This window comes from Nicotiana tabacum, chromosome 19, assembly GCF_000715075.1.
Source record: "Nicotiana tabacum cultivar K326 chromosome 19, ASM71507v2, whole genome shotgun sequence".
Taxonomy (NCBI): domain Eukaryota; kingdom Viridiplantae; phylum Streptophyta; class Magnoliopsida; order Solanales; family Solanaceae; genus Nicotiana; species Nicotiana tabacum.
This window is the reverse complement of record NC_134098.1, coordinates 90,088,027-90,115,060: the sequence shown is the minus strand read 5'-3', so window position 1 is coordinate 90,115,060 and position 27,034 is coordinate 90,088,027. Positions and strand designations below refer to the sequence as shown.

Below are 27,034 nucleotides of genomic sequence, written 5' to 3'. Positions count from 1 at the left end.
CATGGGTGCGTAATCTTGAGTCCCAGATTGCTTTTCCCTCACAATCGATGTTTTAGTGCGTTTAAGCACTGGTCCTTGAGGGGTATCGCCGCCGCCGATGATCATGTGAATGACGTGCTGCGGTTCTTCTTGCTCGTTTTGCTTGCTGAAATCCCTGTTTTTAAAATGGTTCTTCGCCCTATCACTCAGAAATTTCCGAAGGTGCCCTTTGTTAAATAAGCGGGCTATTTCCTCTCTTAGTTGCCTGCAATCTTCCGTTCTGTGGCCATGGGTGCCATGATATTTGCACATTTGGTTGGGATTCCTTTGGGCAAGATCGGTCTGCATGGGTTGAGGCCATTTAGTGTCTTTGATGCGTCCGATAGCCGACACGATAGTGGATGCACCAACGCTGAAGTTATATTCTGATAATCGAGGTGCTTCTATAGGATCGACATATTTATCAAAGCCGTTCTTGCTCATAAGTCCCCGAGAATTTTTCCCTCGATCAATCCTTCGATTGTTCCGAACTGTATTGCGTGCTGAACCGTTGTTCACCTGATCTGCAACGTACGGTTGATATCGGTCTATGTTCGACCTTTGTTCTCTGTCGATCTCCTTTTGGTTTTTAGTAGCTGTTCTGTTCTGATGCACGGGTCCATACGGAGCTCCCAACTGATCATCCTCGACCTTTATTTTTGATTGGTATCGGTTGTGTACATCTGCCCAAGTTATTGCTGGATACTCGATCAAATTTTGTTTCAGCCGATGTGATGCTGTCGAACTTAGCTCGTTCAATCATTGGGTGAAAGCTTGTACGGCCCAATCGTCTATGACCGGTGGCAATTTCATGCATTCCATTTGAAATCGGGATACGAATTCCCTCAACATTTCATTACCCTTTTGCTTTACTTTAAAGAGGTATGATTTCCTTGTTGCAACCTTTATGGCACTAGCATGTGCCTTTACGAACGAATCTGCTAATATGGCAAAAGAATTGATGGAATTTGGTGGTAAATTGTGATACCAGATCATCGCTCCCTTCGAGAGGGTTTCCCCGAATTTTTTCAACAACACGGATTCGATCTCATCGTCCTCCAAATCGTTACCTTTGATGGCACATGTGTAAGAGGTGGCATGTTCCTTAGGATCAGTCGTACCATTATACTTTGGAATTTTGGGCATACAGAATTTTTTGGGGATTGATTTTGGTGCCGCACTTCAGGGGAAAAGGCTTTTATATGAATTTTTTTGAATCAAGCCCTTTTATCATTGGTGGAGCCCCGGGATTTGATCGACCCTGGTATTTTATGTTTCCACTCTCTTGTCATTTGCTTCGACTCATTTTGTGAGTTCCTCAAGCAATTTAGTAATTCCGGGAGTGGTCCCCGATTCTTGCTTGTTTGATTTCACTATGGCGGGCTCCGTTCCGGGGGTGATTTCTCGAAGTGGATTGGAATCCGGCATGCTTTATACGCGAGTTTGGCTCTGTAACTAAGCTATCGCTACTTGTTGGGCTTGTAGCATCTCGAAGGTCATACGTAAGCTGACCCCGATTTCCCCCGCGTTATGGGTGTCTCGGGCTACGGATCGAGTACCGCCCTGAATGCTTCTTTCCGGCCCCGGGTGCCAAGTTGTTTGTTTCATCTTGAAGGCCGGCTTCGTGGTCGATAGGTAAAGCCATTGCTGATTTGAAGTTGTAAGCTGGCGTGTACTGTAGATTTATATCAAACGATCAATGTTATCCTTAGCCCCACGGTGAGCGCCAAACAGTTTACCCGAAAAATCTGATAATATTAAATTTATATATGGTTTTAAGGATACGTAATACCTTTTGATATGAAGATAACGACACGAGTATTTTGATTATGAGAATGACAATGATGAAGAGAAAGAATGAATAAGATCTAGTAAAATAAACAAAAATATCTTTTTTCCTATACAAAGATATCTCCTTGTCTCATTTTACTGGATCTTATTCATTCTTTCTATTCATCATTGTCATTCTCATAATTAAAATACTCGTGTCGTTATCTTCATAACAAAAGGTATTACGTATCCTTAATACCATATATAAATTTAACATTATCCGATTTTTCGGGCAAACACTTCTAGAGTTCTAAATTAAAATTTTGAACATCTCAAAAAGTAATTCTTTTCTCAGCATTCAGTAGCAAAAGTATTAATGTATTATTATATGAGAAATAGAATTAATAAAAAAACTAAATACTGTTATGAAAATAATTATATTGTGGATGTTCATTTATTACTCCGCTATAGATAATCTTCCTGAAGAAGATTATCTATTTAGTACTCTGTTGAAGTTTATCTACAAGCAGCTGATGCAGGCAGATTGCAAGCAGCTCAATGAAATGATTTGCAGCAGTTTCTTATTAAACAGGCAGGTTGCAAGCAGCTCATGCAGACAGCTTACAAGCAGCTAAAGAAAAGTCTCGCAGCTGCTTCCTTTCTTCTATAAATAGAGGAGTTTTCAGTTCATTATGTAGATGAATTTGAAGTTGAATAAAATATCAATCTCCCTATATACTTGTCTTCAGTTTATTTCTTTTATAGTCTTTATTTTATAACACGTTATCAGCACGAGTTTCTAATCTTGTCATCAGTCTGAAAGTATTTTTATCAGAATGAAAATCACCAATTGACTGTAGGCAACTCGGCAAATAAAGGTGGAGTGCTTCTTCTCTCGTGACGTAATTGGTGAGTCTTTGTTATAAATTCCATTTCTCTGAACACCTGAGATGCAATCCTACTGGCATTCTTAAGATAAGTACTACTATTAAATTATGTTCTTTATGTCTTTTGAGCTTGAATAAATATATGTTTATCATATATGTTAATTACTGTCTTTCTAGCCAACTAATGATGCCGATGCCGTTTTACTTGGATGTGGTCTCGTGAAATTGAAAAAAATAATTGATTTTACTTAAGTTGTTATATGGTAGCGAGACACACCAGTTTTTATATGGCAAACGATTGCGGTCTACGTACATGTATACAATAGTTATTTTGTTCTTATTGTCATCCTAATTATCTTAATAATGGATTACAAAGTAGATACCATTGTTAGATCCACTTAAACTCCAGCATAGTTTACAAGAAATATACAACCACCAGAAGTGGTTATGTTTCGTATATCTCATTGTAACTAAATTTTGTTAACCACCAGAAGTGGTATATGCCTATGACCACCAGAAGTGATAATTTAAGCCTTCTGTGATTACAATTAAAGATAAGCTAGAGAAATATTCTTTATATTACATGCACGTCTCGATTTGCTCCTCAAGTAGTAAATATTTTAAAAGAGGTTGAAGCATCACAATTGATGTGATTAATGCGCGTTCAGATAATTATATTCGATTTTCTGAAGGATGAGAATTTTTGATAAATATTAATCCATTCCCTAAAGTGAATATGATAATATTAATAAAGTCGTAAATATGAACGTGCTCTTGATATAAATATATTACAATTCACCTCCAGAAGAGGTAATATGATTGAGAGAATATATACTCAATTTTTCATATTTTAATTTGCTCCTAAAGAAGTAACACAATTAAAATTTTCTCCCGAAGCAGGAAAATATTATGAAATTGTGTCTTTCTGTGCGTAAATAAAATAATGAGCTATTCAAAGTTATTTTTGAAGCACATTTCCATTCCCTGTAGTGAATGAAGAAATACCACAACTCACCTCCGGAAGAGCTAGAATAACAAATGATATAAATATTATTTTTGTGGCATAAAGATCATTGTCGCACGTACCTGTTGTATGTAAAACATCTTGGATAATTTTATTAAGTATCATTCTAAGGCAAAAGCATTCTTGTAAAATGTTTTCTACTACAACCACATTAATATATTATGGTTAGTTATTGAGTTCCCCGAAGAAAATAACAACTCGTGTATCTTTCCTTAAAAGATGTAATGACTATGTGATTGTCGTATTGATACAAAATATTCAGATGTTAATGATATTTCTCCTTGAAGGAGATATTTGTCACAAAATTAGTGGTAGAAATATTAAAATTCTTAATATTCGTCATTTACAAATTTAGAATTAGTTTTATATTGTTCATTTGATTATGATTTTCTCTCATGATACCAGAAGTGTCTGAGCAATATTTGATAGTACAAAATGTATCAACAACTCCTGAAGAGCTAATTGTTGTCTAGAAGACACATGACACCAGTAGTGTCTGGTAAATATTAGATTGTGGATAATAAAGAAAGGCTCTCGAAGAGCTTATATACAAATATGTCATTCATATTATATGATTATGGTCAAAACATATGTTGTAGTAAACCAGAAGTTTACTGATACAAATGGCTATTATATTGAGACCACAAATGATTGGAAGACTGAAAATCTCTATGTTTCCACAATCATATGGGGTAAAATAATATGTATGTGAGAAGTTACCCGCCTTATTCTTCAAGTTGTACTTATCATGTATCACAGTAAACCATAAGTTTACTAATGCAAAAGCAGTCACAGTAAATTAGAAGTTTTACTGAGGCAAAAGTAGTTACAGTAAATCAGAAATTTACAGATACAAAAGTAGCCACAGTAAATCAGAAGTTTACTGATGCAAAAGATTATGCCATAGTAAACCAGAAGTTTACTTAGAGATAGCACATGCTATGATAAACTTGAAGTTTTCATTTACCATCTTTAAATGAGCTATTTGAGAATTCAGATAAGCATATACTGAAGAACTAGAAGATTCTTCAAGAATTCTCTTGTGTTGCTTGTTCTCATAATAACTTGATTATACCAGCTAAAGTTGGGACTAAAATCCCCGAATTCTGGAATATATAAAAGGTAAATATGGGCCCATTCACCTATCATGTGAACCACTTATAGATGCATATATAAGATGGTTACATATATGTTTATTGTCAACCTGTAGTTTGGCATTTGAAATTATCTTTCTCAATTAAGAACATAATTTTCAGATTATGAAATCAAGATAGTTTATCTTGATGATGCTGGTTTATATCCAAGCTAGTTTAGCATTGAATACCTCCTATTAATGGCTAAACTATTGCTTATGAGAACAAAGCCTCATGTGTTGGTCTAAGATTTTCTAAATTGCATACAGTAGCACTTGTATGTATCAGACCAACAAAATATGATAAGTCCTCCCCTCATAATTGGTTTAGGATCAGAAACCAAATATTTTTACTATCTAATAACTTTTGATGTGTGGTATATGATTAATTTCTCTACCACAATGCACAAAGATAGGTTTTCCAAAGAAGATTGAGGATATGAGTTAGTTTTTCTAACATTTGGGGGATGGAATAAAATAGCTAAAAAATATGCTATATGAATCGAATTATCATTAATATGATCCTCGCTTAGAAGATAATTCAAGTCAAATGCAAGAAGCATTTGCTGATCCAAAATTAAATATCATATTTCAGCTGCAAATGCTCCTATTAAAATTAAGTCCCTGAAGGATAGAGTTTACTGTACGCATGAAGCGTGGTAGACCAATCGGTTTCAAAGGTAACAATCCTTGAAAAGAATAGGAGCAAATGATCAAAAAGATCATAATAAGGAGGAAATAAGCTCTGGAAGAGCCCACGACATAACATTTCATGAAACTCCGGAAGAAGTTCAGGTACCTGAAAATAAAGAAAGTGATGAGATCTCAACAAGTTATGTCACTTGCGAACCGATATAAAATGATCGTCGACGATATATTTGATACAATATAGTGCACAATATTGTAAAAGATTGTGAGGATCGGACCTGTAGTCCAGACACCTGAAGATGTCATGCCATCTAAATGCAAGGCATAACCTATATGACTCATTTGATTAAGTCTATATGAAGATCCCTGAAGGATTTAAAATGCCTGAAGTATATAGTTCAAAGCATCGTGAAATGCATTCAATCAGAGTACAAAGATCTTTGTACGGTTTAAATCAATCTGGGCGCATGTGATATAATCGCCTCACTGAATTGATGAATGAAGGTTATGTAAATAAAGGCATTTGTCCATGCACTTTTACAAAGAACACAACATCATAACTTGTTATACTTATTGTTTATGTTAATGGCATAAATATCATAGGAACTCCAGAAGAGCTCCAAAGGGAAAAACTTTGTCTTAGTCTGCAAATTAAATATTTAGAAGACGAGATCTTTATCCATCAATCTGTCTATACAGAAAAGGTCTTAAAACGCTTTTACATGGACAAAGTGCACCCATTAAGTACACCAATTGGATGTTCGATCACTTGAAGTGAATAAGGATCCGTTCTGACCTCCAGAAGAGGATGAGGAACTCCTTGGTTCTGAAATACTCTATCTCAGTGCAATTGATGCACTTATGTATCTTGTTAATGCTACAAGGTCTGACATAGCATTTTCTGTTAATTTACTAGCAAGATATAGCTCTTCTCCTACACGGAGACATTGGAATGGGATTAAGCATATAATGCGATATTTAAAGGGAACTCTTGATATGAGTTTGTTTTATGCCAACAAAGGTAGTGCAGATCTTGTTGGTTATGCAGATGCAGGTTATTTATCTAATTCCCATAAAGTTCGATCTCAAATCGGGTATGTGTTTACATGTGGAGGTATTGTCATATCATGGCGCTTCACAAAGCAATCTGTTGCTGCTACTTCTTCAAATCATGCTGAGATAATAGTTATTCATAAAACAAGTAGGGAATGCATATGGTTGAGATCAATGATTCATTTTATTCGAGAAAAATATGGGTTGGAATGTGATAAAAGACCCACAATTTTATACGAAGACAATGCTGCATGCATAGCCCAATTGAAGGGAGGATTTATAAAAGGAGATAGAACGAAGCACATTTCACCAAAATTATTCTATACACACGATCTTCCGAAAAATGGTGACATTGATGTGCAACAAATCCGTTCAAGTGACAATCCAGCAGATTTATTCACTAAATCTTTACCAACTTCAATTTTTGAGAAGATGGTATACAAGATTGGAATACGAAAACTTAAATATTTGAAACAAGATTTTCATCAGGTGGAGTAAAATACGCGATGTACTCTTTTTTCCTTACTAAGGTTTTTTCCCATAGGGTTTTCCTTATAAGGTTTTTAATGAGGCAGCTAGCAATGCGTATTACTAAATATGTGTACTCTTTTTCCTTCACTAGGATTTTTTTCCACAGGGTTTTTTCCTAGTAAGGTTTTAATGAGACATATTATCTTTTAATGAACATCAAAGGGGGAGTGTTATGAAAATAATTATATTGTGGATGTTCATTTATTACTCCGCTATAGATAATCTTCCTGAAAAAGATTATCCATTTAGTACTCTGTTGAAATTTATCTACAAGCAGCTGATGCAGGCAGGTTACAAGCAGCTCAATGAAATGATTTGCAGCAGCTTCTTATTAAACAGGCAGGTTGCAAGCAGCTCATGCAGACAGCTTACAAGCAGCTAAAGAAAAGCCTCGTAGCTGCTTCCTTTCTTCTATAAATAAAGGAGTTTTCAGTTCATTATGTAGATCAATTTGAAGTTGAATAAAATATCAATCTCCCTCTATACTTGTGTTCAGTTTATTTCTTTTATAGTCTTTATTTTTTAACAAATACCTATTATTATTTAGCTTCTTGGAATTGAAACAAACACGCAAAAAGGGGGGGAAAAAGAAAAAAAAATGGGACGATCAGGAGAGAAAAAATACAATAATAGAAGGGCTCAAGATCATATGAAAAGAACAAAGTAGACTTTTTGATTCCAAAAATTGCTTCAACAGTGTCGGAGTAATTCAGTCGGAGCTACCTCAACATCGCCATGACCTCCGGCACCGATATCTCGTCCTTAGAAACAAGGTCAAAATTTTCATCATTCATCACATGCTAAACATTTTTTCCCAGTTTCGTCACTAATTGAATTAATTACATATCAATTACACCAAATGTAAATTCAGCCGTGTCTGCTTTTATAATCGTGGTATTCTTTACTGGAGACTGAAATTTACTATAACTTATACTATAACTTTATTTGTCGATTAGCAGGATTTTAAGAATTGAAATTGCAGTTATTTGTATCCATTGTTTCTGCTGCTTGATATTCTCGGTCCGTGATTCTCAAGTCACTTATTTTTTGTGTTAAATTCCCTAATTTGGAATTATCCGTGCTAGACTAGGATGTTCTCGAAAGTCCAAAATGATTAATTTGGTCATATTAATTAGACCGGTATGAGAGGGTTAAAAATTGATTAGATTAGTGATGTAATTTTGGTTTAGCAGTTAACAGGTTTATAAGTTGGCATATAATCATGCTTGAATACTACTCCTATCATCTTTAGCAAGAGAGCTAGACTGAAGCATCTGGTCCAGTTGTCCAGAAATTAAGATACTATGCTGGAATAGAGGCAAAAAGGATATACATTTGCAATCAACTTTTTTCTCTGAAGACATGATATAAGAATAAATGACAAATTTGATAACCTCAAAACACTGTAATCAACTTTGATCTCTTAAAGCATGATAAATAAAAAAAAGGGCAAAAGTTTAGATAAAATGGAAAGACTAATCTTACTGTTCTATAAACTTTTGACATAAAGCATGTTATGCTTCAGGCATGCAGCACACTACTTTTCTTAATGCTGACTTCCAATTTATCAATGCTTTGTTTACTTGCTTTGCTATTCTTTTTCTTTTTTTTGTTTGTTTCTCACCGGTGTCCGCTACCCACATTGGGTGATTGGGCCCGACTAATTGGGCCCGTACCAACATTTTTTTTCATTCCTACGGTTCAAACCCGAGACCTTTGGTTAAGGGTGGAGGGATCCAATCCATCCCACTGCAACACTTGGTGATTTTAATTCTCAACAGCTAGGGGTGAAACCAGGCCGAAGAGGGGGCCGGGAAATAGTTTTCAACCAGCTATAGACGCGCCTCGGTTAGAATCTCACTAGCTGCGTCATTGCCCCAAGCACAAAGATCAACTTGCTCTGCTATTTCATAAGATGGCTGATGCTTTAGTTTGCTGTATGTTATATTGTTATTGCTTTGTGATGTTCCTGACAAATGGTTTGGAACTTTCTAATTCTCAAATTGAGTCCAGGTACATTTGTTCTTGCCAGGCTAGAGGAATTCCGCCTAATAAACAAGTTCTGTTAGCTCTTTTCAAGGTTTGTGATACTGTAGATGTCCATTGTTTACAACCATCAGAAATGCTATCTTTACTGAAAATATAAGCTTATTAATCCTTGTTTTCACTTGTTCGCCCATTGAGGTAGACTTCTACTAGCTGAATATCTTCTGGGAAACGATGATCCTCTAATAGAAAGATTTGGGCTTCATATCAAGAAAATTTATATTGGGCATGTTAACATGATTTGAGATTTGTTTCAAGAAAGTTTTTGTTCTTCAGCATGCTAAGTAAATGTATTTCCTGGTTGGCATCATAATGAGTTGCTCTAGTGGTAAGCACCCTCCACTTCCAACCAAGAGGTTGTGAGTTCGAGTCACCCCAAGAGCAAGGTGGGGAGTTTTTGGAGGGAGGAAGCCGAGGGTCTATCGGAAACAACCTCTCTACCCCAGGGTAGAGGTAAGGTCTGCGTACACACTACCCTCCCCAGACCCCACTAGTGGGATTATACTGAGTTGTTGTTGTTGGTTGGTATCATAGGGGTGGCTATTTTATTAAATGGAGTTCCTTTATCCTTCTCACCGGCCACCGCTAGTGATGTTTGTTTGACTTTTGCTGCAGAATGTGCTGCTTGTTTCTTCATCTGTGTCATCTGAAATCTTACATTCTTACTGTCATATTACTGCGCAGGCCAAGTTGAAGAAAGCCCGCCACGAGGTGTCTAGCTTAGTGATTTTGCTGGATGACATCCAGGATGCTGATTTCCACCCACTGCTCGATTTGTTGATGGAAGTTGATGTTTCTGAGATTGATGCAGTAGATATTATAAATGGATCTGTATGCACCCTGAGTTGGGAGTATCTTCTTTCTTTGCTGCGTGCTAGCAGTAGAAAGTTACGAGTTGTTGATCTCCAGGATATATTGTTTGGCAAGGACTTCTTGCTGTACGTATTGGCACAGTTTTATATTCTATTCCCAACTCTTTGCCACAATTGATAATCTGTTTTGCTTTGCTGCAGATGCAGCCATTTTTTAAGTAGGTATATTTTGGAAAAGTAAATAAAGAAAGAAATGCATCTTCACGGTAGGGAATGAACCCGCTTCAATTATGAACCATGAATTGCATGTGATGTTTTTTGCTAACATATAGACTTTTTCTATCTATTTCCTTTAAAAAAATATTCCACATAGATTTCTTTAATTACGTATTTCATAAGAGATGTTTTAGTTTTGACTAATATATGCAGGAGGAATCAGCACAAAGTCCTTTTCTTATTTTACCTTTCTGGTCCTTTTCTTATTTTACCTGTCTGGATCGGTTGCCTAAATTCATAAGAAAAAATTTAATGTTTAACTGTTGGCCAGTCCGAATTTACCTTCGAGGATCTGTAATAATCTCAAAATATTTGGTACAAACACAATAATGGATTCTAGGAATAATTTCCAAGAGATCTTATGAAAAAGAATACTTTTGTAAAGATGTAAAGAAAATGTCCAGCATTGGGAAAAATACTTATCTGACATAGATTGAAAATCTTTAGCAAGTTAATTTTTCATATACTCGAAATATATTCAGAATTAAATTGAACAGAAGCATCAAGGGGAAAGTTGCTTTGAACCAACTATTTTATCCCGAAATCAAACTATTCTAAAATATCCAAAAGAATGAACCTGACAATTGATCGTCTTCTCTGCAATGAGCATGTGTCTTTTTTCCTGTTTTCCGACTGACACATATATTGCTTTTCCATTTGTTGTGTTTAGACATAATGTGAAATGGATAGGTTCTCCTTTATGCAGTACTTAGGCTGATGTGCATTCATTACCTTTAGATGTGTCTTTCAGGGATCTTGCTCAACGAGGCTTACCATGCCAAGTGCTAAATCTGAGGTCCTCCCATTTCCGAAAGCTCACCATGATTGGGAATTTTATGCGGATGCACACCCTTAACCTGGATTCCAGTGCATCCCTTACTAACTTCCGTGAGGAGTGTTTTACCTGTATGCCAAATTTGAAGTTCCTCTCGTTGTGTGAGACAAGAATCACTAATTTATGGACTACCACTGCTGCACTTGCAAAACTCCCTTCCTTAGTTGAATTACGCTTTCAGAATTTTTTACAAGATGATGAAGCACGTAAACATCCTGCATCAGATAGAAGGGATGACTACTGGGATTCAGATCATACAGAGATTAGTATTCATGATGAAGCGCCATCAGTTAGTGGTGAAAGTATCATGTATAGGCATTTTAATGAAGAACAATATTTGAATAATACTGATATGAATATTGATAGGAGTAGTGAAGATTCATCTGATGACAGTGAAGTGGATTTTTCAAGTCAGGATCGTGAAACGAGTTCCATGGAACTCTTGCCTGATGCACCTCCTGGTTGGGAGGATCTGGTTAATCTGCAAAATGAGGTATACCAACAATTATATTTTGTATTATTGTTACATATATTACTTAGCATGAACAATTAACCAGATTCCGCTTCTTATTTTAATTGGGCTGAGAACACCAGTGATATAGATAACAGGAAAACAAAGTTACTCTCTCTCGTATAGCAGTCTTCTCTATTTTTCCCCCCTGATAATAATATCCAAAAACTAGGGGGTATAAATTAATTTATCTTTTAACGCCATCATCTCTCTGCTTCTACGACCTGCTAAAGCTTTGCATGCTAAAAATTTGATTTCACTGCAGAACACCTCCCTCAATGCCCCTATATTTGAGTGGGAAAAAATGACAATCGTCTTTTTATTGCATCATGACAGGTTTCTTTTGGCACGTTAGATATGCAGGATGACGAAGAGCCCTTCTTCCGTTTGTCTGACTCACGACTGTCATACATTGCTCCAAAGAAGTGTATATCTCATAATCCTTCACCAATATGCTTTGAAAAATTCTACCGAGAGTACATGATAGTTTCACTGCCAAACCTGAAAATTCTTGATAACTTGCCTATTAGGAAGGTTGATAGAGAAAAGGCCGAAGTGATCTTCTCACAAAATTTTGAGTACCTACCATATAAGAGGAAGAATAAGGAGAGTGTTGTCAGCATTCTGCAAAAGCGTGAGACTAGAGCAAACCATACTCGCAGGCTCTTTCCTAGGCGAAAGTCGCAATACTTTTATTCTAGGTCATTGTCTGCTGCCAAAGTTGGTTCTGCTGCTTGGCCTGCCCTTTGTCCCCTCTCTATCATGGACACCACAGCAAGAGATGATAGAAGAAGCTATCGACCACGCCAATTTGAGTATCATCCATCTGATGCAAGCCTTATGGTTTTTGGAACATTGGATGGTGAAGTGATTGTTATAAACCATGAGAGTGGAAAAATTGTTAGTTACATTCCCTCACTCGGAACAATGAACAGTGTTCTGGGTTTATGCTGGCTAAAAAATTATCCCTCCAAGGTATATCATGTAAAAGCTTGTAAGTTATCACTGTATCTGGTGAAGGAATATTCCTGGAAATTGTGTTCCTTGGATCCCTCTGTGCATACTATTGTATTTCAGACTATTCTTTTCTTGCTAAACATGCTCCTTGCTGTTTCTGGTTTACACCTGATATTATTAATAATTTAGATATATTGTTGTTCATTTCCTGAATAATGTTGTCAAAAAACTGAATAAGAATCCAATCTTTGGGCGCAACTAGAGGTTGTAATTCTCAAGTAATATCGAAGGATTTGCAAGTATTTTGGGAAATGCTTTTCTTTTTTATAATAGCCATGGGTCCTCTATTAGTCTCCATGAACTCTGCTGTTGAAGGGTTATAAGTTTCTCATGAACCAATATTTTGTTATGTTCAAGTAATTTAGCTGGAAAAGTGACAAATGAGCAGAATTATGATGGGACTGCTTTATGACTGATGAATATAATCACTTTTTAGGTCAGATTTTACATGTTTAGAGTCTGCTGTGGAGAAATTGTCAGCTGCAGAGGAAAAAATTTCAATGGCCATACATATATATATATTTTTTAGGCGTTGTAAACTCAACCATGCCAAGTCGTTGAACTTGAGCACCTGCCTATTTTGACAAAACCCTTGTGTTTTTCTCAGGTCATTGCTGGTTCTGATAATGGTTCACTTAGATTGTATGACATCCGGTTGATGCCTCCAACAGCCACAGGCAGCCATCAGAGTGCAGGTTCAATTATGTTTGATGACTTTGACCAGTTAACATCTGTTCACGTCAACTCTACCGATGAGTTATTTCTTGCGAGTGGATACTCAAAGCATGTTGCTCTGTACGACATTAGCAGTGGCAGACGCTTGCAGGTGTTTGATGATATGCACCGAGAACATATTAATGTCGTTAAATTTTCACACCACTCTCCATCTATTTTTGCCACTTCATCATTTGATCGGGAGGTCAAGATGTGGGATTTAAGACAGAAACCAAACCAGCCTTGCTATACTGCTTTAAGTTCTCGAGGGAATGTGATGGTTTGCTTTTCCCCTGATGACCAATATCTTCTTGTTTCGGCTGTTGACAACGAGGTAATTTGTTGAGATAAGTCAGAGGTTTTGTCCCATTTACAATGATTCTCCATGTCGGTCCCTGCTGTTATTGTGATTGTCTGGAGCTTTTTTCGTCATCTGTCCCTGTTGCGGAAATTTCAATGTATAGCACAAAGTAATCATATCATATTACATGTACTTATAAAAATAATCATATTATACTTATAAAATATTAAAAAAAAATAATCATATTATATTACATATAGATTTTACCAAGAACCCTTTTTATCTTAAATGCTTGACTTCCACTATCACCCTCATATTCTTTAATCGAGGTTAGAAGAGAATTCAATGCTATCTGATAATGTCATCAAATTGTTAGGAAATGATTAACTCATAAAGATGATTAAATATTTGGACAATTATCACCTTGGAAGAGAAACATGGAAAAATTTCACCTATATGCAATAGCCACTAAACAAAGAATTGGCCAGTGCAACAGGAGGAAAGAGATTAAGTACTGGCTGAACTATACAGAATTAGGATTGATGTCGTATGCCTGTGGCGAAGCCATTCCGAAGGCTGACAGGAAGAGGACAATTGTTTAAGACCAACTTCCTTGGATATCCCAGGAGACATTCCTATGAAACAAAAGTTTGATATGCAAAAAGAGAGCAAGAACTTCTAAAGGCATATAAAATGCTCATTATTTACCAAGGAATAACTTCTTTTTCCCCCTCATTTTCTTTGAGAAGGTGGATGAACTTATAAATTTGATAACAAGAAAAAAAAAATTGTTCCATAAAAACAATGGCCCACCATTCACGTGGATAGGATAGTTTTAAGAGGGATATGTGCCAAACTGGCACAATGCAGCAGTAAAATGAAAAGATTTATGAAAGTGGTTTTTAATGGATTTGTATTATATGCAGTTCCGCAAAACGTCATCCTTTTCCAGGTTATATTGAGAACATGGAAAAATTATTGGCAGGTGAAACAATTGTTAGCTGTTGATGGGAGGCTCCATCTAGATTTTAGTATAACTTCAACAGGGAGCTCTCAGAATTACACTCGCTCTTATTACATGAACGGAAGGGATTATGTCATCAGCGGAAGCTGTGATGAACATGTAGTCCGCATCTGCTGTGCTCAAACGGGTAGGCGGCTTAGAGATGTATCATTGGAGGTAATCTGGTTTAACTTAGCTTGCTTTTCCACTGTTTTTAATTTAACTGATTCGAAAACATGATGATTATCTTTAACATCATAATTGCACTGCTTGCTGTTTGACTGAGATTGTATCTTCATGTTGTTCAGGGAAAAGGTTCAGGAGCTTCAATGTTTGTCCAATCATTGAGAGGGGATCCTTTCAGAGTAAGTCCTCTTTTCTTTACATGTGCACTTAACTAGTGGGAATTAGATATCACTTTATATTAACATTTGGAATTGTAATTATAGAACTAATAAATACTGAATACTGACCTAGCTGCATCACTGATAGTCTATGACTATTGAGTGTTTAAATAGACTTGTCAGAAGGAAAATGAGGCTACTCTTGCAGTTAATAATTAATGTATGTAATTATCTGTGGACTGTACCAAACAAATTCGCTCAACCTTGAGACAGAGTTTAGAAATTGCAGGTTAAAGAATTGAGCTGATCTTTCTGCTGGTCTTCTTGTGAGCATGGCTAACGGGTCTTATATCATTAGTGAAAGAGGGGTTTGACTAGATTCTTTCACTCTGTGCCAGAAACAGTTCTTGCATATTCTCGCATAGGAGAGAGATTTATATATTAAAAACATATTTTCTGAATCTGGAGGCATATTGAAATGAAGCCCAGATTGAAATGACCTGCAATTTAAGTTTTTTTTTTTTAATCTCAAATTTGATGATCTAAGCCTATTAACTTGAGATCGATTGTATCAAATCCTCCATCACTAGTGTGCCAAATTATTTAGCTGGAGTGCTGGACCAAGCTAGAAGTTGAAATATCTATCATGAAGCTTTTCATGCAACCTTAACTTGCCACTAGTATTGCTTGAGATCAGCTCAGTCAAGTGTCAAAGGCTGGTACAGGAACAAGTCAATCCCTCAAACTGGGAAAGTTTACGTATCTCTTTTTCAATATTATGGTGTTTTCAGGATTTTAGCATGAGCGTCTTGGCAGCCTATATACGTCCGAGTTCAAACTCAGAAATTGTTAAGGTAAATTCAATGCCTTGACATGACGATTTTGACATTGAGCAACCAGATTCCTAATATTCTTTCATGAATATGATGCAGGTAAATCTGCTGGCATCAAGTGACCAAGACAAAGGGTACTCGTACACTCAGCATTCTCATCCATTATTTAGTAGCGGAGGCTGATCTTTCTGCAGTCACATTACATGCTACATATAGTTATGGACACGTTGAGAATGATGTTGATCTAGTTCATGGCCTATTAGAAGTAGAAGGCGCTCTAGTCGGAGCTTTGGTCGCCGGCTCGCCTGTCATCAGTCACCAACTGCCTTGATCTTCTGGCACTGGGCAGGCGTCAGCCCCTAGTGAAGTCAATACCAGAGACAAGCTGTTTGGAAGACAAAACCAACTGAAGAAGGTACTTAATGCTTTCTGCATGTTCAGTATGTACCTGTAGTCTTTGTAGATGCACTGTAGACTAGATAGGTATTAACTAAATGAAATGGAAGTAGGAGTGCAACAGAATCAGAATGTAGGTTGCTTCTTGTTATCTGTAATTCTATTTGAACAACCTCGTGTATGTTGTAACATTTGTATGAAGTATAGTGCCTGATTAGATACATTACTGAAGTGTCTGCTTCTCTGATGTTCTCTCATCTTTTACATATACCAAATATTGTAAAGACTAGCATTTTGAGCTGTTGATGATGGTTTCAGTCCTGAACTCACGAGGCATTGTATATCTCATATATTTTGGTGAACTTCGTTTATTAGTTAGAGCGCCCTTTTTCTTGTTCTTGTTAATACACGAGATTTCATGGGAACTTCCACAAGACATCTAAGGTTAGAACATTTTAGTTATGTATGCGTTGAATTTAGCAAAATAAAATTTAGTCTGCCTAACCTGTCCAAAACTTGGGTAGGTTTAACTGGAAATATATTCATTAATTGGTTAATTTAGGCGCAATCTAAATTAACTGGTTCAAGTACACCTGTGCCCATTTTGTTTGTTCTTGTTTGAATTTCAAAGAACCAAACCGTTTAACATATGGTTTGTAATTTATTATAAGTTTCTTTCATGTACTCGACACTTTTAGTTGTGTCATATAAACACATTTTAGTCGTTATATAGTGGATGACTCGCGAAATGAGTACTTATTACACAAGGTATAGCTTTTGATTTCTAGAAGGAACAACCTCATACAATTCCTAACCAATTAAAACCAAATACAAGTTATCTTTTTCCATCAAAATACAAGTTGAGTTATAATAATAAACTAACACCGTTTGCGCTAGATTTCGCCATTGATGGCACGTGTTTCCCATTTTACTTAATATGAACTCATTGTTAAGGAAGAAAAAATAAAGATAAAAACAAAACAGTCCCAGACTGCTCTCTTGTAACGGGGCTATAAATATATACCCATGTTGTGTCTTTCTACTATTGCTTAAAGTTCTGAGTTTCCTAAGAAACATTTCTTCTCTGCAAAATTCTGTACCAGATCTAGTGAAGAGAATTGAAAACCAAAATAAAGAGGCTTTTGGTAGCTTTTATGTTGGTGTTTGCTCTTCTTTTGACATCCTCCTTTCTTGAAACTGCAACGGCTAAATCAGGTAAATTAGCTTAACATTGGTGCCATTCATTCTAGCAAAACTGCTAAATAGAAAAGAGCATCCAATGCACAAAGTTTTCGCTATGCACGTAGTCCAAACAAGGTCGACTTATGTTCGGTTGTTTATTTTTACATAACCTTATCTTGTATTTTTGTAAGAGGTTGTTTGCAGGGTCAATTGGTTTTTTGGCCTTTTACAAACTTGTTTTTAGTTTTATGACCCGATTTCTTTTTTACCCATGGGAGATTTATTTTACACATAAGAGATTTTTCATTTACACATAAGAGATCTAAAAAAGACATTTTCTTAAATTCAACATTGTAAAAGGCCAAGAAGGCCTAAAACCTCGTTATTTGCATGATTGGAACTTTGACCTTTTCGGCACAGGACAACCACCCTTGTCGCTGCGCTAAAACTCTCTCTAGCAAAACATCTAACTGACTGCATGAAATATACAAGGATGTAAATTATATACATTGTATAAAGAATTTTTATATTCAACATTTAACCTGAGCAGGTAATATGTCTTATTTTTTGAGTTACTAATCTTACTTTTATAGATGATTGCATGTAATTATCTTTTAAGTGACCTAATAGCATAAAATACTTTTATACGGTCAGTTTATAGAAGTTAAACTCAATTTACAATGAACATGGTGCAGTGTATTGTGCCCACAAGGCCACAAATGCAAAGCTCGGTGTTCCAAGTCAATGCGTGAAATACTGCGAGATGTGCTGTGCAAAGTGCAAATGCGTTCCTACTGGGACTTATGGCAACAAGCATCAGTACCCTTGTTATAGGGACATGAAAAACTCCAAGGGCAAGCCTAAATGTCCTTAAAAATAAAACCATTTTTCTTCTCCTGCTTCTGTACCTAAAACTATGTTTACTAGTATTTGTTTTGACTAACACTCTTTTGTGTCTGTTAAACTTTCAGAATAAGTGAGCTCCTCTAGGACCTGTTACCCAATCTTGTGTGGGAATTGAGAAATTATGATATTAAATCCTGCCATTTCTTTTTACTAATCAATTTTCTTGCATCCAATGTTTTGAAACAAATGCCCCTAGCTTACAAATGAAGGATTTAACCGAAATGTATAATTCTAAATACCTTACTTAAAGCTAAGAGAATGATTTCTTCACCACACATTTTTATTAAATGCTACAGATTAATTGAACTCCATCATAGAAAAGAGAAGATGGAGAATTAAAAGCACCATGTCCAAAGCCCCACGAATGACTTCAAGCAAAAATGTCAAAACAAGATTCAGTTACGCGGTTAAAATATGCTATAACATGTATAATCTTCTTGATATTCTATTAAATAGGTTAATGGAAAAGATGATTGCTATTAGACCAAATGAAGGAGGAGTTAGATTTAGGCTTTTAAACATCCTAGATACCAGCATTATACCATTTAATCCAATTAAATCGTAAAGGCATGTCCAAACATCTAAGTGTGGTTAATTTTACATATGGTCACTGAATTTTTCCCACTATAACAGTAAAGCCAATACTATTTTTGCAACACCCGACATACCCCTCTGGAAAGGAGAAAAGGGAAAGAAAAGAAAAACTTGAAACGTATTTATTCTCCAATTATAAAAGAGTATGTACAGTGTATCCTGAAAATCTTAGCACAAGTTCAAAGCTCTAAAACACTTTATACATCAAATAACATATTTTACATGCTTATCAACAGCGTCCAGACAAGCATTGTAAATCAAAGTCAGACAATAATAGGTCTGTCGAGTGTTCCATCAAATAATTACACAACCGCGTACCATTTGCATAAACATATTTCAGCCAATACACTGATCTACGCATTTATAAATGTCAAGCAAGCAAATACGTCTCACGGATTCGGCCAGATCAAACAAGAGAAGAGCGCTCCATCTACTTGCTTATTGATACCTCTCTCAGCCTTTTTGGCTAAAAACAAGTGTCAATCAACTTGCTTATTGCTCGAACTTTTGTTCACACGGCAAGGACAACAGTTCAGTAAGTTCCACCCGATATTCTAGACCTCTAAGGTAGTGCCCCAGCAGCATGCACCTGATGAAATTATCAAGAAAAAAAAAGTCAAAGTTACTGTCTTTAAATACCAAATAGTAAAATTCAGCATTCAGCTCAAAGGCAGAAATCCAGGGCTTTTCAGAATATTGTGAAATACTAATAATATTTTGATATCATGAAGCAACACAGCAGCACATATAGACAGTTAACAGATGGGCCAGCATATGAGTAACAGACGCCAACATTACATGATCATATGAGCACATACTGACAGTTAACAAACTGAACAGTAGAAGAGTAACAGAAAGCCCAAGATTGACAGGCAAACACCTGATCAAAGCAGCAAGAGCAAGACTGAAAGAGAATGGGAAAACAGAACAGATGTTGCAGCTACACTAATACAATTGGAGCAAGCAAGAGCATTTGATTCCAACTTGTACATGAAACTTCTTTATTCTAACCCTTACAGGATTCAACCAAGTACGACACAGTAAGTGCAAACTGGCTATATTTGTATCCAGAAACTACTAGTAGTTTTCAAGAACCAATAAACCTACATATCTATAAATTTAAGTTCCTAGCTTGTTCGTATAGAAATCTAGTCAAATTAAAGACAAATTTCTCAACACCCCAGTCGTACTACTAGAAAACTAATATATTTGCAACCTAAGCATTAAGATCATTAAGAAAGTATTCTCACCAAAACAATAGACGAGCCAAATAATCTCTAGTCAATGATATCTGAGGCTGGAAGTGAATAGATGTGTTCTCGACAAGATCGATGGAATCTTCAGCTCCAACATTTACAGTTCCCGCAGAGGTATTATCTGATAAATCAGAGGCCTTAGAATGCATTCTAGGGGATAGAGTTGCGAGTAGTCCATGGACTACTGAATGGATGGTCTCCTTTACTTCCAAGGATGTTGGTTCTGATAGCTCAGCAACCTGCTCGCATTGATGTGGCAGTAAGCAAAGCAAAGACAATGGGAAGACAATAAGATAGGAATATAGGAAGATAAAAGTTTCCCAACTTCCAATTCTGAAAGGAATGAAAAGCTAGAGAACATATTAAGACAGCAAAAATTATAGAGTAAATCAAGTTTACGCACAACTACTACCAACGGGATAACAAGCTTCAAGGTTGACTTGGTAGCAAAATCAATTAAAAACATAGGAAAGAAAATCCTCCCTACCCACAATAATGAAGTTATGAAACTATGCAAAAGAAAAGGAGGGAGAGAAACGCCCCTAGGGCTTTAGTCCAGTGATAAAAGTGTCATTCATCCAGTGATGTGTGGGTTAGCTGACGGGTCGGAACCCTAACGCAGAAAAAAAAAACTGACTTTTAAGTGGAAAAGGTAGAGCGGCAGGCCCATTATGCACCACGTTTCGAACCATGAGCCACTGTTCCTCGAGGATTTCTTGGATATCAAAAAAAAAAAGGAGAGAAGCATCTTTTTCTATTCTTGGTATGAATAAAAGAGGTGTGCAAGTCTTTGTTCTTTCTCTGAGTAGAAAAGAAAATTTTGAATAGGTGTTATTTCACTTTATTACCCAACGTATATTCTCTACTTTGTCCGTAATTCTATGGTCTCTTTTGGAGAAAGAGAAAGTTCAACCTAAAAGGCCCTCTTTCACTATGAAACTTAAGGAAAAGGAAAGTTGACATGTTATATAGAAAGAGAGCCATTTACCTTCTCCGGCTGCAATGATCTTAAGTAGTCCAACAACTCATTCTTTTCCTCACCCACAAATTGTTGCATCTGAAGAGCTGCACTTTTCCTCTTAACTTCATGGAGTTCCTTCCATACACAAAAACAACAGACAGGTCAATTTAATGTTCAGACAACACGAAGCAAGAAATACAAAAGTAACTAGAAAGCAAATCTGGCAGTTGAGTGGACATGGCACGTAGTTCGTCTCAAAACATCCTATCAGCTACAACATTTAGTAACCCTTCCCCCTCCGCTAATGCCAAATTAAAACCTCAACAAAGGTGAATTGGTATTGGGGAAGCTGTAGAACTGTAGTAGGCAAGTCAGCAGTACAAATGAATTATTCTTCTCACTTGTACTTTATCAGTATCACAGACCATATTCATGCAAGCTAATAATCAAATACTCTGATGATGGGAAATCCAGACCACCCAACAAGTAAAAAACAAAAATTACGAAAGAGTATCGAAATGCTAATTCCCCTTTTTCTTTAAGATGCCAGGTGAGACTCTAGGTCCAATATGTTATATAGAAAAAAGTCTTGGACTGCTATGTCCTTTAATAAAAGGTACATCCTACAATTAAAGGGGACTAAATCATTAATATAAGGTGTATACACTGCAATGCTGATTCTACCTTTTTGTAAGATGCTAGGCGAGTCTGTAGGTCTAATATGTATTGCTGAGCTTCGGGGATCATTTTACCAACGTCTGGAATATCAGGTGAAAGTTCACTTTTTCCTTCTGATGTTGGTCGGTTATGTTTCGAGTTTTGGCTCGAAACATTTTCATTCAGCAAGGTCTCATCTCCAACTTTGGAATCAATTTGCTTTTGTCTATCAATATTTCTATCATATATTTCAAGGTTCTTTTCAAGACAAAGCCTGTACTCGGCATTTCGTAGTGTATACCTGCAATATTACAATGGAGTGCACTTTATGCTACACCTTCAAATAAAAGCAGCAACAACAACAACAACCCAGTAAAATCCCACCACTTTCAAATACAAGCATCAAGTAGAATGAGCAACAGAAGCAATTTAAGCTCCTTTTTGCCAGAATTTTGTAAAAATAGTTCATATCTTCGATCTCTCGCTACTCCCCTTCCCCTGTCTCAATGAAATTTAAAACATCATACTCCCATTATTCTTTCAGGTTTTCTATTAAAGTCAACCTGAGAGTGAACACTAAAAACAATGAGAATTTGATGTAAATGCCAACCATATTTTGAAATATTTCATCCCTTCGCTCATTTATTTCTGTTCATCTTTTGAGATTTTCTTGATAGTAACTAGTGAAATATTCTATATATATTCTGGTCCAGCCAGGCTCTTCTTCTTTTTTTCCAATTTGTAGTGGGGTAGGTATGGAGGAGAATGTTTTACATGGAAAATATCTTCTGAAGAAATGTTTTACCTTGTAAAATCATTTTCTGGACCACTTTTCAATATATAAAAGTTGGTGGCATATGAGGTAGAACAAGGTATTCAATAGGCATCCAGGGAGTGTAAATGAGTACAAAAAGCACATAGCTCCTGTACATTACTTTTACGCCTATCTAAGACTCAAGGACCAAAAAACTTCTTTCCTCTACCTTTCTTTTGATCTCTAAAACTAAATCCTGCTAAGCATAAGCATAATGAGGTTGTGGGCACGAGGTGCTCATGTAAAAGATAAAGCATACCCAGTCATCATTGAGGAGATCAAAAGCTTGGAGATTGGTTCCCACAAAGCTTCAATTAGAACTTGAAACTGGTCAGATGGAAGCAAGCCCAACATGCCTGATATAGTTCTTTTCATTGCATCAATGGTTGTGGGCGGTACATCTTTTTGAATAAGGCTGACGTCCAAAGGCTCTATCTCTTGGATCAAATTTGAGAGGACTGATTTCTGGAAAGAATTAAAGAAGCAAAAAGGGAAAAAAAGGGCAATCTTTAATCAAGTTCATCATTATGCTACTAAAATTTCCTATGGCACTATTCCCAAGGTTGTTTATTTGTGAATGAATAACCATCACTTGCGCAACATACAAAAGTGACAGCAAGCAAATCATATTTTTAACTCAAGTCTCAATAACAAGAATACTTGTTTTTCTATAGATATAAATAAAACCTCAAAGATTTTGCAGTACATCAAGTAATGGTTTTCCACAATGCAAGAATAACTTGTCCCATTGCTGAAATGCAGGAGGAAATCTCATAACTAGTTATTGTAAAAATTCCACAGTTATTTTTTTATTTTTATTTTTTTGATAACCGTGGTGTCCGGGCCAGCTTGCGCGCACCTCGACTAATTCCACGGGATACCTGCCACCTCCCACCAGCAACAGGTACCAGGTAACTCTATCCACCAAGGCTTGGATAGATGGGAAGAAATCACCTAGTATTTGCCTCCGCTGGGATTTGAACCTGAGACCTCCTCACCCACTTCATTGACCACTAGGCCACACCCTTGGGTGCCAATATGATAATATAAGTATCCCTCCATGTTTTAAGAACAATGTCAAACGTCTGTAGTTAGTGACCTCGAATATTATCATACATTTTCATTCCCATAATAAGTTACAAGATAGACGATCATATGCATCCCTGAATCTACATCATTGGAATGAGTAAAACTCTAAAGCCAAATTAATTTGTCTCTTTACTTAAAAGTTAAAACTCATCTCCTAGCCGACCACAGCATGTCCCAAATTTAAAGACAACAAATGCAACTCTAACAGATATACATGTTCTTTTAAAAAAAATCAGTGTGTATATATATAGTATCCAAGTTCGCCAGTCAGTGCCTTATGTGCACAAATCAAAATCCAATTAACACAAATTGGCAATGACTTTCCATATATAGAGACATAAAAGGCAAGTTAATTTACGTTTAGCAGCAAAACAGTACCCCAAACTACTATGAACTGTAGCATACATAGTAAAACCAAATTAACAAAAACAGATTAGAATATGCAAATTAGGTATCACAGCTAACCTTGGATCGAGAATTCTGATTGCTCGCACTGAAACCATCAAAGGAAGATGCTGAAGAAGCAAAAATTGAAGCAGTTCGTAAGGTTGAAGATTTATTAGGAATTTTGATGGAACGAAAATTTGGTAAGGATGAAAAAGATAGGCGCTTGAGAGGAAGAGGAGAAGTGGAGAGGGAGAAGGAGAAGGTTGCCATTGACAACCACTACTGTCTCCTTCTCTCTTTCCTCTTTCTGATCCGACCCGGGAAAAGGGATGACCTTAATAGCACACTGTACATGCATCCTAAGGATCTAAAAGTGTGGAGGACGCGTCTCTCTTTCCCTAATGGGCCAGAGCTCAGCCCAGTGTTTTGGATTGGAAATACTTTATTAAACCACTTTAACTAAGACAGGATCCTGACTTCCTTACTGGACTCGATAAGCCTTGTGTGAGTACTTTTGAAATGCATTTATTTATGAAAGAATTAACCCGTATAGCCGCTTATCTAACTGCTTAAACTAAAAATAGCTAGGTAAAAGAATAATATATATATATATATATATATATATATATATATATATATATATAATTTATTTTTATCCATGTATATATTATGGCTAAAAAATAAATAATAAATATGACCGGCTATTTGTGTAAAGATCCATTTATAAAAGAGCATTAGCACAATTGGTCCCTCAGTTATTGATAAATTCTAATTTTGATCTTTGTGATATATATATATATATTTAGTCTTTAATTAATTAAAATATATGTCTTTGATCCCTTTATTTAGTCTCTTTCTAGAACAGTATTAACCTCAAATATAGAATATCAATGCAAGTAAAGACTAAATAATTGAATGACGTAATGGTTAGGAGTTTGTTACATTTGTAAAGATTCACAAGAAGATGGATCAAAAGTGCACATTTTAAATAATATTGAAGGTTGTAAATTATTTCACGAACTAAAATTATATTGATATTTATAGAGTAGAAGCTCAAATTTCCTTCTATTGGTATCCAGGCAATACACAAATTGACAAAAATCATATAAGAGATCACGTAAACTCAATCTCTTTCTTATAGAATAATTCAGTGAAAAAACTGGTTAAGAAGACACTATCAATACGATTTATCTCAGATTAGATAGTGTAGGTTAATACAACAAAAATAATAATAGATGATTACTAAAACTTGTATGGGTCGAAATTGAAATTTTGAATTCACATTCCTCTAGGCATCACGGATTAATATGTCAGATTTTAAAACTTCACATGCCTGGTTTATAATTTGAATACTTCACAGTTGTGAGTCTCAAGCGACTTCATTAACTGAAATGTGAACTCTTAAGTTCTTTTGGACCCAAGTGTAACTATGCTCACAAGTTAAGGACTCAAAGGTAATTGTACAACAAGGAAGTTCCACCTGGCTATGCTTCATTGGCCTCCTGAATGGTTAAAGAAATTTAGATTTCTGACAATGAGTTTCTTATAGCATAGCTCCTAATAACAAATGAATATGGCCCTAACCTTATTTTATGTTTCAAAATTAATTGCTCTGAGTTGGCAAACCATATTAGACAGTGGACCAAACTAAAGGATTTTCTTTTTAGAAATTCCATAAATTTCCCATTGAATTCCCGTCTCAGGTCAATAATCAGGCTGCAGACAGAAGAATTTTGAATCTCATTTTGTTTTTTCGAGTCCATTAGAAAGCAATCATTATAGGCAATTAAAACCAGAAAAAGCCTAAAAATATAGAGAAAAAGACTGATGAACTTTCTAATATTTAAAGGAAAACTGATAATAAAGAAAAAATAGAGTCCAAAAAGCATGGCAAAAGTATCTAATTAGGATAAGCATATTAAAACTATATTTTTCTGGTATACACCAGAATTCAATAATGCAACAGAAAAATATAAGAAGTTTTCGTGTCAACTTTCCATATGGATGGCTCATGCTCTTCAGTTCATTACGAATATATAACAGTCTAAAATATAGCAGAATAATAATCGTCATACGTTAATTAAAAGATTATAAATCTATCTCGTTGAATTACTCTTTCCAAATTTTGCCACAGTTCTTCTTGTGTTTTCTATATACTTCTTTGCTATTATCGGATAATCTTGTTTTCTTCTTTTGTCATTTCTTAAATTTAAAGACTTCTGATCGTTCTACTTAATTTTAATGTCTTTAATTTATATCTAGCAAATAAAGATGGACTAAAATCTTTATGAGAAAGAGAAATTATAGGCACTTACACCAATCAAGGCATTAAGGATTAATATGTCCACCTTTAAAACTTAACAGTCTAGTATATAAGGTTTTAGTTTATACAGATCAATTGAAGTTTATTCATCGTTCCATTTCTTATGTTTTCTCATTTATTGCTCTAAGTTGGCAAACCCATGTTATATTGCCGACCATAAACTAACTAATTTTTTATCCATGAATTTCTGTCTCGGGTCAAACAGGCTGCAGACAGCAGAATTTTAAGAAATGTTTCCTTTTTCTCAAGTCTCAAGTACTCCATTAAAGATATTAATTAGAGGCAATTAAGTTCAAAAGGCCAAAAATAATAGAGAAAAAATGACTGAACTTCGCATATTGAAAAGCCAAAACGGCAACTTAATAAAACGTTAGATTCCTAAAAATCTGGCAAGAGTATCTAAGGCTAGACAGAGTTGAATTATATGCATGTATAACAGATACTTATAAAATAGAGTTCAATAATGCAACTAAAAAATGACGAAGTTCTGCAGATAGTGATAAAGACCTTCCACTTTCCGTGGACGGGTCATGTTCATCTTGAACAGATAATATTTTAAAACATGGAGCTAAATAATCCTCCCGTTTTCTTTTGTATGCCATTATCAATATTTGGCAAACAAACCACTTTTTGTTGCCCACATTTATTTGAAAGACTTTTACTTCTACGCGTTAACACAACATAATATGTTTAAGTCATCAATTAAGTTACGTG

At 35.7% G+C, this 27,034-nt stretch overlaps 2 protein-coding genes and 1 pseudogene across 8 annotated transcripts; 1 reads left to right on the top strand and 2 right to left on the bottom strand.

The window, feature by feature from the left end:
• The first annotated feature begins 7,504 nt into the window (after positions 1–7,504).
• LOC107794276 (protein DWD HYPERSENSITIVE TO UV-B 1) lies at positions 7,505–16,478 on the top strand. 7 transcript variants are annotated; one of them, XM_075238180.1, is made up of 10 exons: positions 7,632–7,836; positions 9,794–10,047; positions 10,123–10,187; positions 10,949–11,525; positions 11,880–12,518; positions 13,168–13,608; positions 14,561–14,755; positions 14,887–14,943; positions 15,714–15,776; positions 15,855–16,478. In XM_075238180.1, the coding sequence occupies exons 4-10, from the start codon at positions 11,019–11,021 to the stop codon at positions 15,936–15,938; spliced, it is 1,986 nt and encodes a 661-aa protein (XP_075094281.1). In that variant the 5' UTR covers positions 7,632–7,836; positions 9,794–10,047; positions 10,123–10,187; positions 10,949–11,018; the 3' UTR covers positions 15,939–16,478. The 7 variants fall into 7 exon arrangements, 6 of the variants coding, with proteins under 6 accessions (XP_016472241.2, XP_075094281.1, XP_016472240.2 ...); XM_016616754.2 differs by lacking the exon at positions 10,123–10,187 and adding an exon at positions 9,096–9,143 and having other exon boundaries at positions 7,634–7,836; XM_075238179.1 differs by lacking the exon at positions 10,123–10,187 and adding an exon at positions 9,077–9,143 and having other exon boundaries at positions 7,634–7,836; positions 10,936–11,525.
• On the bottom strand, positions 8,816–8,954 carry LOC142174035 (U4 spliceosomal RNA; annotated as a pseudogene).
• Positions 16,479–18,932: 2,454 nt separating the features above from the next.
• On the bottom strand, positions 18,933–24,348 carry LOC107794278 (uncharacterized). Its single transcript, XM_016616758.2, has 6 exons — positions 24,076–24,348; positions 22,781–22,986; positions 21,735–22,008; positions 21,078–21,185; positions 20,084–20,328; positions 18,933–19,422 (listed from the first exon to the last, which is right to left on the bottom strand). The coding sequence occupies exons 1-6, from the start codon at positions 24,265–24,267 to the stop codon at positions 19,326–19,328; spliced, it is 1,122 nt and encodes a 373-aa protein (XP_016472244.1). The 5' UTR covers positions 24,268–24,348; the 3' UTR covers positions 18,933–19,325.
• Between the last annotated feature and the right edge of the window lie 2,686 nt (positions 24,349–27,034).